The 16,473-nt window shown below is 42.3% G+C and overlaps 1 protein-coding gene across 4 annotated transcripts in view; it reads right to left on the reverse strand.

Moving 5' to 3' along the window:
- Positions 1-16,473, reverse strand: part of Frmd4b (FERM domain containing 4B) — a 326,911-nt gene that overhangs the window by 26,890 nt on the left and 283,548 nt on the right. For all 4 annotated transcript variants that reach the window (XM_034511455.2, XM_034511453.2, XM_076940161.1 and 1 more), the window contains 2 exons: positions 15,269-15,326; positions 13,506-13,592 (listed from right to left, as the gene is read on the reverse strand). In XM_034511455.2, coding sequence (XP_034367346.1) covers positions 13,506-13,592; positions 15,269-15,326 — 145 coding nt within the window. The remainder of the gene's footprint in view (positions 1-13,505; positions 13,593-15,268; positions 15,327-16,473) is intronic.

A 16,473-nucleotide genomic window follows, 5' to 3' on the forward strand; every position in this document is an offset into this window, starting at 1 on the left:
GCTGAGGCAGGGAACCATGGTGGCATCAAATACTGTTGGGAAAACGACCTTGTGTAAAATACTGTATATACACCAAATTATCTTCCTGTTCAGACACGAAGGCAGCTGAAGGCTTTAGGGGAAAAAAATGCCACATTTATGACACACCATTCAAAGAAAGGAGTGTCTTAAACATTTAAGGCATTTTGTTGATATCCATCCTTGCTATTCAGTTAGATCCCACCCATGTATAAGCCCTTGAAAGACTAGACGATGTCACCTCTGCCACATCTCCACCTGAACTTGGGGCTGGTGAGATGAATCAGCGCTGGCTATTCTTCCAGAGGACCCGAGGAGTGAGGAGTTCAGTTCCCAGCACCCGGAGGGCAGCTCACAACTGTAATACTAGTTCTAGGTGGTTTGACCTCTTTTGACCTCTACAGGCACCAGGCACACATGTGGAACACAGACACACATGCAAGCAAAACTCTCTCACACACAAACGTAAATAAATAAAACCTTAAAAGCAAAACAAAACAGCCTGATATTTTAACAGAGTGGGAATGCTGAGGGACTTTTAGGAAATAGGTCTGGTGTACACCAGCAGATTTGGACACACTTCTTTTCAGTCATGTTATATTGTTGCTGGTGTTCTTAGTCATATAGCCCTGGCTGTCCTGGAAATCACTACGTAGACCAGGCTGGCCTTGAAAGCACAGAGATCTACTTGCCTCTGCCACCAAGTGCTGGGATTAAGGACATGCACTACTGAGCTTGGCTCCATGGTATATTGCCTCCTATGGGCAATGTCCTGCGATTGTTGCTGAGCTGTGAGCATGTCCCATCCCTCATGGCATGCACATGCAGGACTGCCCTGCTTGTCTGGCCTTACAGTTGGATCCACTACTCAAATTTGCCGCATTATGACACATCATTCAAAGCAAGGAGTGTCTTAAACATTTAAGGCATTTTGCTGATATTAATCGTTGCTATGTGGTTAGATTCCGCCCCCCACCCCCGCCCCCCATAAACCCCTTGAAAAACTAGATGAAATCAGCTGTGCTGATCATCAGGGTGCTTAAGTTTCCTAAGCCTCAGTTTCCTCTTCTGTTAAATGGACCAATGATGCCTGCCTCCAAAGGTTATCCAAATACAAGTTTATGTTTGTAGGGTACTTGGCCCAGTGCCTAGCTTGGAATATACATCGGTGAGCTAATGTGTTGTGAAGGGCTTGCTGAACACTCGGCTAATTGTTACTAAATGGACAACAGCCACTTAAGAGCAGAAACAGAGCTGGCAATAGCTATCTGGCTCCACATCTGTCTTTCCACAGAGGAAACAGCTCAGTTATTCTGTTGACATAGCTGTGTCATCAGGCCTGCAGTTCTCAATTTCTATGACCACACTGGGCTGGGAGCATGGATCTCGTGGGTGGTTTCCTGATGCACCCTGAGCAGGGAGTGTGGGTCTCATGGGTGGTTTCCTGATATATGCTATAGGGAGGAAATCTGTTCCTCTGTCCAGTACCGGACAGTCACGGAGGAATAGAGAAACAGAGGGGTGGGGCATCAGCCTGCCCTACAGACTGGGCAGCAAGCTCCCTTCTGTCTGGAGTAGCGAGGAAAAAGGAATGTGTCCTGACAAGCAGAGGAATGCTGGAGAACCTGATGTACAGGGCAGGGGGTTTGGCTTGAGGATCTTAAGACCCCTTCCCTCAGGGGGAGCACTTTGGATAGAAAGGATCCAGTTCTCTTTCACATCATGACAAACTGCAGCTAAACATCACCCAGGTCTGACAGTAAGGTGGGGTAAGAAAAGATCACAAGGAGTTGGGACTTTTCATTGCTCTTGTACTGTAGGTTAATCATTTAACTACAAATTCAAATGGAAATGACTAAATTCAGGATAGTCACAGCCAAGGTACATCAAACAATGAGTCACTTGGGAAGGGTGATTACCCCATGCCCCATGATGTGAATCAAAAACAAACCAGGTATCACTAACATATTCTAAAGGTTGTATCTGGTGAATAATGATATTGCTAATGCCTTCTGGGGTACCAAAAGCTATGTGAACTAACTCTTCCCAACGACCAGACATGGAAGTACCGTCTTAAGCTAAATCCAATCCAGGAGAAAACAAAAGACTCACAGAAGTGCCACTACACTGGCCAAGACACCCAGGCAGCAGGGATGGATCTGGGATTCACATGCAACCATAGTCAGGATTCAAAACTCCAGCATAGCATCATAGTATATCGGGGGGAAATCTATAGGGACATTTGTTGTATTTTTAACAGAAAGAGGAGGAGAAGGGAGAGGAAAGAAGGAAAGGAAAGAGTAATATTCATTTATACTTCAGATTAAAAAGAACAGAGAAGGCCATTATGGCAGCCATTTTGTGGAATAGGACCAAGTCCCTTGAAATGGGGTTTGATTTCACAGTCAATGCTAGTCTTAGACCCATGTTGATCCTCCTGCCTCAGCTTCCCAAGTGCTGGGATTACAGATGTGCCCTATGACCTGCATATCCCTCAACTTCAATTACTAGTGGTTTGCAGCTCACCGTAACTGAACTACTCCCCACCTACACCCCACCTCCAGGCCATCTGGTGATGGGAGGAAACTTGGCTTGTGATCACATGGGAAGAGAGGATGCTGCCAGGACATAGTGCAGACACTGTGCCCTATACTACTGTGCTCAGACAATCCCATACTTCAAAGGAGATAATCCAACCAGGGCTGAGAAATGCTGGGTTGTGGGAGGGGGGGTGCAATCTTTTGTGTTCTTTCTAGGTTCTGAGAGGTAGGATATGTAAATAAAGATGCCTTTGCTCTGTACTAGAAGTGTCAGAGTTCTGATTATTTCACATAGATAATACTTTTAAGGATCAACATGGTTGGCTGTTCAGGTACTTTTCTAGGTAGAAACGTTACCTGCTACCTGCTAGAGAGACTTAACTATCCCAGACTAAAAACTATCTATCTATCTATCTATCTATCTATCTATCTATCTATCTATCTTTAGAGACTATCCCTGCATGTCCAACAGTATCAGCTGTGGTAAAAAAAAACACTTTTATAAGAGATCCCAACAGAACATTCTCAGAGTCTAAAAGCTATATTTCTTCAGGTGTGATTTCATAGCCATACGAATATAAAATGTCATACCTCACATGTAATCAGTTAAATATTTTGGCAATTTTGCAAATAGGTTTAGATGAAAAAGTTCTGGGTATTAAAAAAGATGTGTCATGTAAACACTGGACATCTCACCAAAATTTCCCCTGTGGCCAAGTCTCTACCCAGGACTGAGGAATTGATCTCCTTCCTGTTAGAACTTGCATGGGGGCACATGGGCATGTGTATCAGACAACCAGGCCTGGCATGATGCTGTTCCCAGTTGTCACCACAGATGACCAGGTACTCTCTGTCTCTGTTTATGTCTCTGTGTTTGTGACTGTCTCTGTCTCTCTTCCTGTCCCCACACCCAGCCCCCAGGACTCACTGTTTCTCAGTCTGACTTCAAATTTTCTCTGAGTCTAAGGATGAGTCTGATTTTCTGATTTTCATACCTCTATTTCCTGATCAGTGGGATCAACGGTATATACTCCACCATGCTTGGTTTATACGGTGCTGGAGATCAAACTTAAGACCTCCTACGTGTTAGGCAACCACCCTACCAATTCTAGGTGAACACCTGAGCTACAAACTCCAATGCTACTGTCATTTTTCTTTGTGTGTGACAATTCTACCAATGGTTAAGGCCTAGATATAGCAAGTAAGAGGGTGACCAGTGGGTATGAGGTGGTTCCCTCTGTGCTGCAGAGAACACCTGCCATTCCTGCACAAGAAATCCTCTCATTCTTGAAGATGTGGTCAGTGGTCTCCTTTGAACACTCACCTTCCCTCCTTCCCATGAATGAAGAACAAACCACCATGTTCTTTGGGAACATTTCGTCATTCAGGTCTTATTTACATGTCACTTTTTTCAGGGAGGCCTTCTCTGAACACACCAAATGCCCCTCCCCATCCCATGCCTGTTCTTCCATCTCAACAGAATTACCAGAGGCAATTCAGAGTTCCCAATCATATGATTTCTTTACTTGTTCCCACCAACCATCTCTCTAGAATATTTTCAGAGAAACAGGTAAGTTAGCAGCCATGATTACTTCCTCCAGAGTGTATTTTTACATTTCTTTTTGGTAACAAAACCACTTGAGTTATAGCTTTGGCCACAGCCTGCCAGCGTGAAGACAATGCTTCCTCCCAGCCTTCCTTGCAATGAGAGGGGGACTTCCTGAAGGAGAAAGGGCTTGCTCTAGAATGCCTTTCACCTTCTCCAACAATATTCAACTGGAAAGTCCTCATTACAGAATTACAGCCCCTAACTGGGACTGAGTGCGAGGTGGAGAGGGATGTCCTACTGTGCAGTAAAGTATGGAGTAAGGGGGACTCATGCACTCTGAACAACTTCCTTTAGCCCACTGGATGCCTACAGCACCATGAGGTAAGAGCAGAGAGAGAATTCTCCCAGCCTGAAAGATGAGAAAATGAGGGGGCAGAGAGGCTAACTGGCAGTTCCAAGTCCCAGCTGGTCAGTGGGAATGCAGAACTGGTTTTCATTTCAAATCCATGTGATAGGATTGGCGGTCTCCTCCCACTGGCTCTGCAGGTTTAAACAATCAGATTGATTATTGGTGTGGCTGAAGCTTAATTACCCACTTTCCAAACAGGATGGACTGGTCCTCTGGCCACATTTTGTAATCCAGTGTTTCTCTTCGACACCAGACAGTGGGTTGTATTGGTGTAGACAGTGCTCTCCTGGTCTCCTAGCGTTAATCCTACTCTGGGATAGAAGGACCTTCTATGTGGTCCAGGGTGACAAGCTGGCAGTGGGAAGAGCAAGGTGAAGTTGAAACAGTCATGATGTCTGGGATTATACACATAATCAAGCTGCTGCCTTTCGGTACAGGAATGAGCGCTGCTACAACAGTGGAACAGAAGGACTTTGTGTGTGTTGCTTAACACATCCGCCTCCAGGAACGAGGAAATTCCAACAGTTTTTTTTTTAAAAAAATCAGTTAACCAAAGGCCAAGAGTGAAGATATTCGCCGCAAGGATCTCTTATCATGCCATGATATAATAAGATGCTAATCTCGAAAGGCATTTCATCAGGATGGTTAGGAGATATCTTGAGTAGAAGTGCCCTATTGGTCCCCCACCTCTGCTCTCTTACAGGTTCTGTTTTCCAGAGGAAGTCTGTACTATAGAGCCAGAGTTAGGTCATGACATATATATATATGACATCCATGAGCCTTACTCATCCAATTCCTTGTGAAAGACATTTTCTTTCTCTCAAAATGCTAAAGAAGGGGTTGGAGAGATTAGGGGTTAAGAGCACTGGCTGCTTTTCCAGAGGTCATGAGTTCAATTCCCAGCAACCACATGGCTCACAACCATCTGTAATGGGATCCAGTGCCCTTTTCTGGTGTGTCAGTGACAGTGTGCTCATATACATTAATTATTCTTTTAAAAATGCCAAACAAGCAATAAAGCCCTAAGAAGAGGGGCTGGCTCAGTTGGTAGGGTACTTGCTTTGTGTGCATGAAGCCTTGGAGTTGAACCTCAGCTTTATATAAACAGAGTATAATAGTGCACACTCAGATCCCTAGTTGAAGGCTGAAGAATCAAAAATTCAAGATTCCTTAGCTAAACAGCAAGTTCAAGGCCAGTCTGGGATACTCGAGAACCTGTCATAAAGTCACTAATGATTTTTCTTGTCATAGATAGCAAGCATATCTTCATGCGTTATGAGTCACACATAGGGGAGAAAAGAGTTTACAAGTATGGAATAGGGGCTGAAAATAGGGACTTCTAATATACCTGCACTGCTCGGCAGCAGTACTGGGTCCTTCTCCATCAGTATGAAAATACTTCACATACTCTCTTTAATTGTTTGCCCTCCTCCCTCCCAAGGAATGATTTGTCCTTATCTGCTGGTAGCTGAATAGAATCTCATTCAGTTCTCACACCCTCCCCTGCAGCTAGTGGGATTACAATTGTGCAAGATGAGGAAGACACCTTTAAAGAGGTGAAAACTGAGGTTCCTTCCCGTCTGGGCCAGAGCACTGAGCAGATCTTGGGTGGCAGCTCTGCCCCCAATCTCCAAGAACCCAGAGGAAGCAGGGATCCCAGGTGCTCTAATTTGGGCAGTATCCTGTCTGAGCTTGAGCACTGAGCAGATTTTGGGCCCCAGAGCTTACCCCAGTAGTTACCCCCACCACAAAGTTCTGATACAACCAAGATAATAGGAAAGACAGGCTCCAGTCAGAGATAGGGCAGGTAGCACTAAGGAGACCCAGATGGCAAAAGGCTAAGCGAAAGAACATAAGCATCAGTAACCCAGGGTATTTGGCATCATTAGAACCTAGTTCTCCCACATAAGAAAGTCCTGAATTTCCCCTATCACTAGGAAAGCAAGATTCAGATTTAAAATCACTTCTAATGATGATGACAGAGGACTTCAAGAAGGACATAAATAACACTCTCAAAGAATTTGAGGAGAACACAGGTAAACAGATAGAAGCCCTTAAAGAGGAAACACAAAAATCCCTTAAAGAATTACAAGAGAACACAACCAAACAGGTGAAGGAATTGAACAAAACTATCCAGGACATAAAAATGGAAGTAGAAACAATCAAGAAATCACAAAGGGAGAATACCCTGGAGATAGAAAACCTAGGAAAGAAATCAGGTGTCATAGACACAAGCATCACTAACAGAATAAAAGAGATAGAAGAGAGAATCTCAGGTGCAGAAGATATCATAGAAAATCTTGACACAACTGTCAAATAAAATGCAAAATGCAAAATGCAAAAAGTTCTTAACACAAAATATCCAGGAAATCCAGGACACAACGAGGAGACCAAACCTAAGGATAATAGGTATAGATGAGAGTGAAGATTCCCAACTTAAAGGGCCAATAAATATCTTCAACAAAATTATAGAAGAAAACTTCCCTAATCTAAAGAATGCGATGCCCACGAACATACAAGAAGCCTATAGAACGCCAAATAGACTAGACCAGAAAAGAAATACCTCCCATCACATAATAATCAAAACACCAAGTGCACAAAACAAAGAAAGAATATTAAATACAGTAAGGAAGAAAGGCCAAGTAACATATAGAGGCAGACCTATCAGAATTATACCAAACTTCTCACTAGATACTATAAAAGCTAGAAGATGCTGGACAGATGTCATACAGACCCTAAGAGAACACAAATGCCAGCCCAGGCTACTATACCCAGCAAAACTCTCAATTACCATAGATGGAGAAACCAAGATATTCCATGACAAAACCAAATTTACACAATATCTTTCTACAAACCCAGCATTACAAAGGATAATAGCAGGAAAGCTCCAATACAAGGAGGGAAATTATACCCTAGAAAGAACAAGAAAGTAACCTTCTTCCAACAAATCCAAAAGAAGATAGCCACACAAAGATAACTTCACCTCTAATAACAAAAATAACAGGAGACAACAACCATTGTTCCTTAATATCTCTTAACATCAATGGACTCAATTCCCAAATTAAAAGACATAGACTAATGGACAAATACATAATACATAAACGGGACCCAGCATTTTGCTGCATACAGGAAACCCACTTCAGTACGAAGACAGACTCTACCTTAGAGTAAAAGGCTAGAAAACAATTTTTCAAGCAAATGGTCCTAAGAAACAAGCTGGAGTAGCCATTCTAAAGTCTCCAGCCCAAGAACACAAAAAGAGGGACTCATGGCTCTACCTGTATAGGTAGTTGAGGGTGGCCTTGCCAGGCATCAGTGGAAGTGGACAGCCTTGGTACCTGAAAGTTTGGATTCCCTAGTGTTGGGGAATTTCAAGAGCAAGGAGGTGGAATGAGAAGATGGTGGGAGCACACCCTCAAAGTAATTGGAGGAGGAAAGATGGGGTAAGGGGTTAGGCATCTGTGGAAGTAGAGGGCCTTGGTGCCTGAAAGTGTGGATTCCCAAGTGTTGGGGAATTTCAAGAGCAGGGAGGCAGGAATGAGAGGATGGTGGGAGCACACCCTCATAGTAATTGGAGGGGGGTAAGGGGTTAGGCATCAGTGGAAATGGAGATCCTTGGTGCCTGAAAGTTTGGATTCCCTAGTGTTGGGGAATTTTGAGAGCAGGGATGCAGGAATGGGAGGATGGTGGGAGCACACCCTCATAGAAACTCCCAGAATTATATGGATTAGACATGATAGAGGCAGGAAGCCAGGAGATTAGATTCCAGAATTCAAACAAAAAATTATCTTGATACTAAAATTTGTTTTGAGAATTGTATATTGCAGAATACATAGCCTTGGTGTATCTACTCATCAGGCAAGCTGAGCAGACCTGCTTGAACCTCTGATGTCCTGGAATTCCAGCCGGATGCAGTGAAGACACAGTGTCAGAGGCTTATCAATTTATTCTTCCCCCAACTCCTCTTCTAATATCTCAACATCCATAATCAGCTTGAAGAAGTTAATGAAGAGTCGGCACCCCTATTCCCTGGGCTTGGGGACTGAGGTGGTTAATATTGGGCTGTCTTTCTAGGGAAAAGTAGTGGTTTTGGTGGAACAGGGAGGATTAGCTAGGATTTATTGCATAGCCATAACTTACTGGTAGAAATATGTATAATTGTTATTAAGATGAAGTTATAATTTCTTAAATGGTACAAAATTTACTTTGATTTCAAATTTAAGGTTTTTATTGGTACAAGCTTCTTATTAATATAAAAGTGAGATGAATATTGTTACTATCATAGGCATTGCACCTGTATAACACATTTAGGAATACAAGGCTTAGACCCAGTCCTTCTTTAACTTTTTTAACTTATTTGAGATGGTTAGACTGTGAGTTAAGGGCCTATAGCAAATTCATGGCTTTGAGTTTATTGTTAGGGAGTTTTCTGTATTTTCTTTAGAAATAGCTGAGAGGAGTTAACAGACAACAGTCCAGATTGCCTTACATGGATAGTTGGTTTTCAAAACATCAGAAATCCACAGAACTGACGTTACAAACATTTCTGTATTAATGTTCATTTTGATTAGAGACCCGTCTGCTCCTGACAGCTTCCTGTCTTGGATTCTAAGAAGAAATTGAGCATCTTTGGAGTTATTCCAATTGTGGTGAGACAGCCACTAGGCAAGAATTGCCTCTTTCCATCTACAGACAAAATACTGTCCAGAAAAGGACACACTTGCAGAATAGTCGACTGATTATATCTGCCAAGACAGAGTAATCAGTCCTTAATAATTCTGCATCACTAGGTCTGTCAGATGACCCTGGGCCAGAAGGCTGAAGATCAGATGCTCCAACATTCTGTAGTATAGGGACTATCCAGGTGTTCAGCGGTCTCTATAAATTGGCTATGTTTTAGAAGCTATGCTTTATGCTTCCCATAATCTCAGTTAACTCAGTCATTCTGGATTTCTGATGGGGTTGAAAACTTATAGTCTCATAGCCAATCCTTGCTATTTACTTTCAGAGAAAAGATTTAAGATGGTTTTCAGCTGACATTCATCCTAAAGCCAAGAAAAAAAAAAAAAAAAAAAAAAGCCAGGTTCAGAACTAAGTCTTTTATTTAGGAGAGATGACAGAGGTTCTGCTTAGTCAACAAAATGATGGACTGGGTATTAGGTCTATCTTGCACCTTACTGACATAAATTAGTATAGTTATACTCTAACTGTATTTTGAGAGAAAAGTTTTATTTTAACAGGAAGGGTGATATGTCAGAGGAGCTAAGGTGGGAGGAGTACAGAGAGGAGGAGTAAGGAGAGGAGGAGGAGAAGGAGAGGAGGAGCTAGGTATTGAGAGAGAAAGAGAGAGGGGGGACAGACATGGAGGCAGATGTTCACAGGTCTCTGCCAGTCAAAGATAGTTGATATATCTAGATTGGGTATTAGGTTACACTTCTGATTGATATTGAGCATTACCAAACTTATAAAGCCTTTGGTTAACATTTAAAAAATTGTATAAAAGCAAAAAAGAGAAAGGGTATGGGATAGGGGTTTTCTAGGAAGGGGAAGTGGGGAAAGGGGATGGCATCTGAAATGTAAATAAAATACCCAATAAAAAATAAATAAACAAATAAAAAAGAAAAGAAATAAAAACAAAAAAGAAAAGAAATAAAAACAACAACAACAACAACAACAACAACAACAACAACAACAAAAAAGAGGTGAAAACTGTACCCAGGATCATAGGGCAAATAAGAACTGGGGATATAGCTTAGTGGTAGAGTGCTTGCTTAGTCTGCAGGAGTCCCTGGGCTGGATCCTCGGCATGGCACAGATATCCATACAAATACACACACAAATCCATATACAGAACCAAGATCACAGAGAAAATAGACATCAGGGCCTGTGTGGAGGACGTCCCCTCAACTCTTGGGGGTGGATCATCGTGCTTCACTGAAGGAAAACCACTTGGACCCTTGCCCAACCCCAAGACTGGCAAAAACTTAAAGCTAGAACAAATGAAAAATGCTTGTTAGTGCCCTGGTAGTAAAACAAACATGGTCTCTGACATATAGAGGTAATAATTGCAGGCCTTTGCCAACAGGCCTTAAACAACCCCTTTTAAAACCAGTCTTTTGGTATGAGCTTCTAATTCTTGGTATGTCTCTCTCCTGGTTTGCTTTTTTACATCAAGTTAGGCACATGGCCATTGATTTGTCAGCATGACTTCCATTCTTCCCTGGGCATTGGAAAACTTGCTCCATGCCCAGATGCTGAAGCATGAGCCTTCTTGTGTGTGGCTGCTCACAACCCTTTCAACTATGCATCCTTTTAGCATGTGCAAGCTGGCCAGGAAAGAGCCTTGCAGAACACACTCCTATCCCCAGCTCAAATCAGTAGGTTACAGAAAGCAAGAAGTGCACAGAGGCAAGATCCACCATCAGATTTCAACAAACGAAAGCAGGGTGCCAACCGCAACCCAGAGTGGCCCCCTGAAATGATGGAGAGGAGAGGGCAAGGAAGACAGCACAAGGAGAGAGCTAACATCTTGTCAGAAGGGAGAGGCAGACGTTGAAAAGGAAAGAGGAAAACTGCAGACTGATCACAGGAAGTGGCTGCTGACCCTTGTCTAGACTCTGAGACGAACGGGCCGGCCCGATTATGATCGGTGTGAAGCAGTGTGTACCGATTTTTATGAAGCTGTGAATGTGGGGCAAGGCTTGTGAATCGGGGTCACTAGAGAGGAAATTAAGCTCAGTGTTTGCTGTGACATCTGACTCACCATTGCGTGGGGAGGGCTCGTTTGTGTCTCTTTATGCACTGCAGAGATTTATTAAGGAAAGGGGGGAAAGAGCGCCGCGTGTGGAAGGAATGCTGAGGTTTCCTTTTTAAAAAAAGAAACATTTTCAATGTTGTGAGAATCTCGTACTTATAAGGCTATGCTAGTTGATTATAAGTTGACTTGTGAGTGGATGTAAGTTCTATTTTGCACACAAGTTTAGCAAAACCGAACAAGACTCTTACGTGTTCTTTACTAAAAAGGTAAAATTCATGACTGACTAATGAGCAAAAACATAACACTGCAGGTGAGCTATGCCTGAAGAAACCATGACAGGCAAGGGCTTGGCTGGGACTCTATTGTGCTCAGTACCCTCAGCCCACTGCCCCACCCACAGTGGAAACTATAATGTCCACCAGAAGAGAATTGGTAGTTAGTTAGGTGTGGTGGCTCAAACCTGTAATCTCAAAATTGGGTGGAGGGTGGACTGGAGGATCGTGAGAGACAACCTGTTAAAAAGATTATGTATTTCCGCACAATGGAACCCTGGGAAGTTTTAAAAGTGGCAGGAGGGTTGGGAAGCAGCGATTGCCTGGCTTTTGCAAGGCCCCCCCGGATCTGAGCCCAGCATTCTTTATTCCAATGTTGCTCACAGGGGCTGACAGAAACTGCCAGCCAGCTGATGACAAGCACAGGAGGCTGTGGTGGTTGGATGCTGCCTTGTTGTTTTTGTTAATACTCCTCTAACAAGCAGCCTCAAAGCCCGACTAGTCTGGCCCGGCAGAGCTGGATGGAAATCGGAAGGGAATCCATGCTTGCCCAACACGACCTCTCATATTATTTGTGTTGTCATAACCATGGAGTGGGGACAAGAAAGGTGCTTGGTTTCCATAACTCAAGGACAATTGTGACCATTGCTCAATGGTAGGAGTCTCAGAAGACACAGAGCATGGTTAGTTTTCGGGTTGCTTTATAAAGAACATAGCAGGAGACAGGTGGACATGTAGGAGTTATTTTCGACTGTGATGCTGGGTTGTGATAAGGCAGGTCAGTTAACCATAGTTTGTTATTAAGAGGCCACTGTTTCACTCCCACAGCCTGCAGGGATGGCAGCAGAGCATAAGAAGGAAGAGTAGGAACGTCACCCAGAACAGCGTGAATAGGTTTTATCTCACTGTACATGAGGAGACCAATGGCCACTGGATGACTATACAGATTCATCAAATCATACTAGGTGACAATGGGCATCTTCTGCACTTGAGGTGAGAGTAGAAGCTTCATAAACAAGGTGTTCCCCCCTATTTTTATTTGCTTTTTGGCAACAGGATCTCATATAGCCCAAGCTGGCCTCGAAGTCAGAACGTAATTGAGCATGACTTAACTTCTGATTCTCTTATCTCTGCCTTTCAAATACCAGGTTTACAATGATATAATGATAAATAGAAACTTATTTAGCTTTGGAAAACCCAAATCTGATAGATCCCGGCCCTTTAGCCCCCCCCTTTTATTTTCAGAAAGCAGCTATATTTGCTATAAAAGACAATGAAAATGAAGATAAGCAAAAATAGCTGTGGTTATAGAGAGATTGCTTATAACCGTTCCATTGGGAAATAATCATCACAGAATCTTTGGATTTGAACCAAAGTGTAGGGGCTGTAGCCATATTTCGGTTAGCTTCATATCCCAACCTTGGTGTACAGTTTAGGTTCTTACTCGGGGAACTTACAGGCAGATACGGCCCGGTGTGGTGGCATGTGCATGTAATCCTAGCACTTGGGAGGGGGAGGCAGAAAGATCAGTTCATACCACCCAAGAGCCTGTCTCAACGAACAAATGAAAAGATAGAACTGGGTAGATTGTGCATAAATGAGTCATTTTAAAAGGTTACACTGGGGCTGGAGAGATGGCTCAGCGGTTAAGAACATTGATTGCTCTTCCAGAGGTCCTGAGTTCAACTGCCAGCAACCACATGGTGGTTCACAACCATCTATAATGGAATCAGATGCCTTCTTCTGGCATGTTTGAAAACCATGACAGTGTACTCATATACATAAAATAAAAAAAAAAATAAAATAAGATAAAAGGCTCCACTGAACGTGAGTAGCCTCTGTACCATAGCTTCACCTAGCTAAGTTCACTACTCAAGAGTGTTCAAGGTGCCGCTGAAAGTGACGTTGTCAGTTCTAGAACATTCAAGGTCCCTAAATGTCTGCAGAGGCTCACACTTACTTTCCGAGGCTTCACCTTGTCTTGTAAGTCATACTGGCCGATTCCTTTGTAGCTGATCCCAAGCCACCATGGAAGTCCCTGCTTATCCTAAAAAGATAGAAAATACATGAGACCCAAGATCTGTTAAGTCTTCTGGATGGGAAATGCTGTTTCTTTCTTTCTTTCTTTCTTTAAGAAGTACTAACAAGCCAATATAAATCCGTGTTGGTAAGCAGAACCATGCTGCAAAACTTGTTAAGATATTTTCTTCAAATAAGAAACACACATGCAAAGCCAATAATGCAGGTATTGTCATCCCAAAGACTAAAGCATCACTGTTTTGATTAAATCTTGGAGAGAATAAAAAAAAAAAAAATAGAATTCAACCAAGAATTAATTCAGCCCAAAGTTAGTTATGACTTTTTAAAAAGACCTTTGTCCTCTCAGTTAAATCACCAGCTATAAAGGCTGGGAAGTTTCCCAGGGGTTACCAGGAGAAAAACAGAGGTTCCCGAGCCCTACTGCTCAGAGCACAATTAACAATGAACGGAGGAGAAGTAAGAATACCTTTTGGGGAATTGGACAACTCCACACCAGCATTGAATAATCAGTCTGAGATACATGTGGAGAGCAGATATATATGATATTCTATTATAAATGTATGTTTATTGGGCCTTTTTTTTTTTTCCCAATGAAAAGAATGTATTGACAGAGGGAAACATTTAGGGTCAGGCATGCGTGTATATGCAAAGCAGAATCAGCGAAAATTAAGATTAAATTTGGATACATTTTTTTTTTTTTTTTAGCACAGGCAGCCTCAATATGAAAGTGTGCATTATCTGATTTCCCTACATCTGCAGTGGTAAAGATTTCAACATTGTCATGACATCGAAAGTCACTGAAAAGCTTATCAGTTATGAAATTATGCTTCTCTCAAACAAAACTCCCTTTATCTACGCTGCATCCTTTACTATCAAAATATTTCTTAGCCAGCTTCTTCCTGTTTATAAACACAAGAAGACAAAGCACACTGATGAGGGTGTGATAATGCAACATTTGCAAAATCTTCAGCATTTCCCATGGACGTGTGCATAAACATTGAAGGCTGGTGTGACTGTCACACAGAGGAGTGAGCAGATAAAGAACCAAGAGCATTCATGAGGCAAATAACGGAAAACAAAAATCACTAAGGGTAGATAATGAGGATGGCCTAGAATGGCAGGTGGACTCAGTGATATGGTATGGACCTAGCATGCCACGGGTCCTAGGTTCAATACCCAGCATGCAAGGGGAGCATGGTTGAAGGGAGACAGGCAGGGAGGAAGAGATGGATAGATAGATAGATAGATAGATAGATAGATAGATAGATAGATAGATAGATAGAAAAAATATGAGATAAGAAAGAATACATCTGGGAAAGCACCTGATTGCAAAAATGATATGCTTTTTATTTATATGATATGCTTTATAATTTGCTACAAACAGTAATAGACTTAAAACATTAAGAAAACAATTCTATTTAAAATGCTGAAATTTGAGGGCTGGAGGGATGGCTCAGTAGTTCAGAGAACTGGCGTCTTCCAAAGGATGAGAGTTCAGTTCCCAGCACTCACATGGTGGCTTTCAACCATCTGATACTTAAATAAAGTAAATATATATTTTAAACAATAATTTAAAACACTGCAAATTCTAGACACAGTTTATACACATATTTAGATGCTGTTCAGTGACTTGCAGTGCTTGGTGGGCATTGTGGGAAACTCTGGAATATGAGAAGTGCTTACCTTCACTGCATAGTAATGGACTCCATAGGTTGGTAGGGCTTCTACTATTTTCATATACCTAAAGAAATGGACACGTTGTAAGCTCATCAAAACAGTAAGAGGGTCCTTTGGGAAAAACTGATTTCAGGAAACACAATTTGCTTCTGCTTCCCTCCTTTAACCACGACTAAGTTCCTTGACTCAAGGAAACATAGCGTAGTAAACCATTGTAGAGAGTAATGTGGTTTGTGCCTTACGCAAAGGTCAGGGGCTTTCTAACAAAACACATACAGTGAACATTTCTACAACTTACAGATAGATTGTGTTAACACTGCAAACTTTAAATTTATTTATTTATACTCTCTCTCCCTCCCTCCCTCCCTCCCTCCCTCCCTCCCTCCCTCCCTCCCTCTCTCTCTTTGTCTCTGTCTCTCTCTCTCTTACTCCTTTCTCTCTAAGACAGGATATCTTCTTTGTATAGCCCTGGCTTTCCTGAACATTCTTGCTCTGTATACCAGGCTAACCCAGGAATCGGAGAGCTGTTTTAAAAGGTATGTGTCACATACGTAGCCTATTTATGCATGTTATGCATATGGTATTTTGTATGCATGTACATCTGCACACCAGAAGAGGGCATCAGAATCCACAGGACAATTATGAAAGGCCGAGAGCTACTATGTGGGTGCTAGGAATCGAACTCAGGACCTCTGGAAGAGCAGCCAGTTCTCCTAACTGTTGAGCAATCTCCCCAGCTCTACATTATAAATATTTTTAAGGCAAACACTTAATATGCAAACAATAAGGGTCAACTTTTGAGCTAGGTATGGTGGCACATGTCACTGCTTCTACTTTTGTTCAAGAAGGTACTGTGTACCTTTAAAGAGTGGGCTGAACTGGGTAAGAAGTCTCCATCCCCAAGGAAATGAAATCATTATTTAACTGGAGGGGATTTTTTTCCCCTCAAGATAAAATAATGTTTTTATTTATTATTTGAAACTTTAATACAACATATTTTGATCATGTTCATTCCAATTAGAAAGGAATTTTTTAATGGCATCTCGAAGATTAATTTCTTTGGACATGTAATCACTAACTTGGTAATTTCCTAGGTAACTGCCCTACAGGTAAATGAACATAAAGGGCATGAGGGGGTAGGTGAACGTGCCAACATCAAACAGTGATACAAGTGCACAGGCCTGGAGCAGGGACTGGAGCCCCACAGACAA

Source organism: Arvicanthis niloticus, chromosome 9, assembly GCF_011762505.2.
Source record: "Arvicanthis niloticus isolate mArvNil1 chromosome 9, mArvNil1.pat.X, whole genome shotgun sequence".
Taxonomy (NCBI): Eukaryota; Metazoa; Chordata; class Mammalia; order Rodentia; family Muridae; genus Arvicanthis; species Arvicanthis niloticus.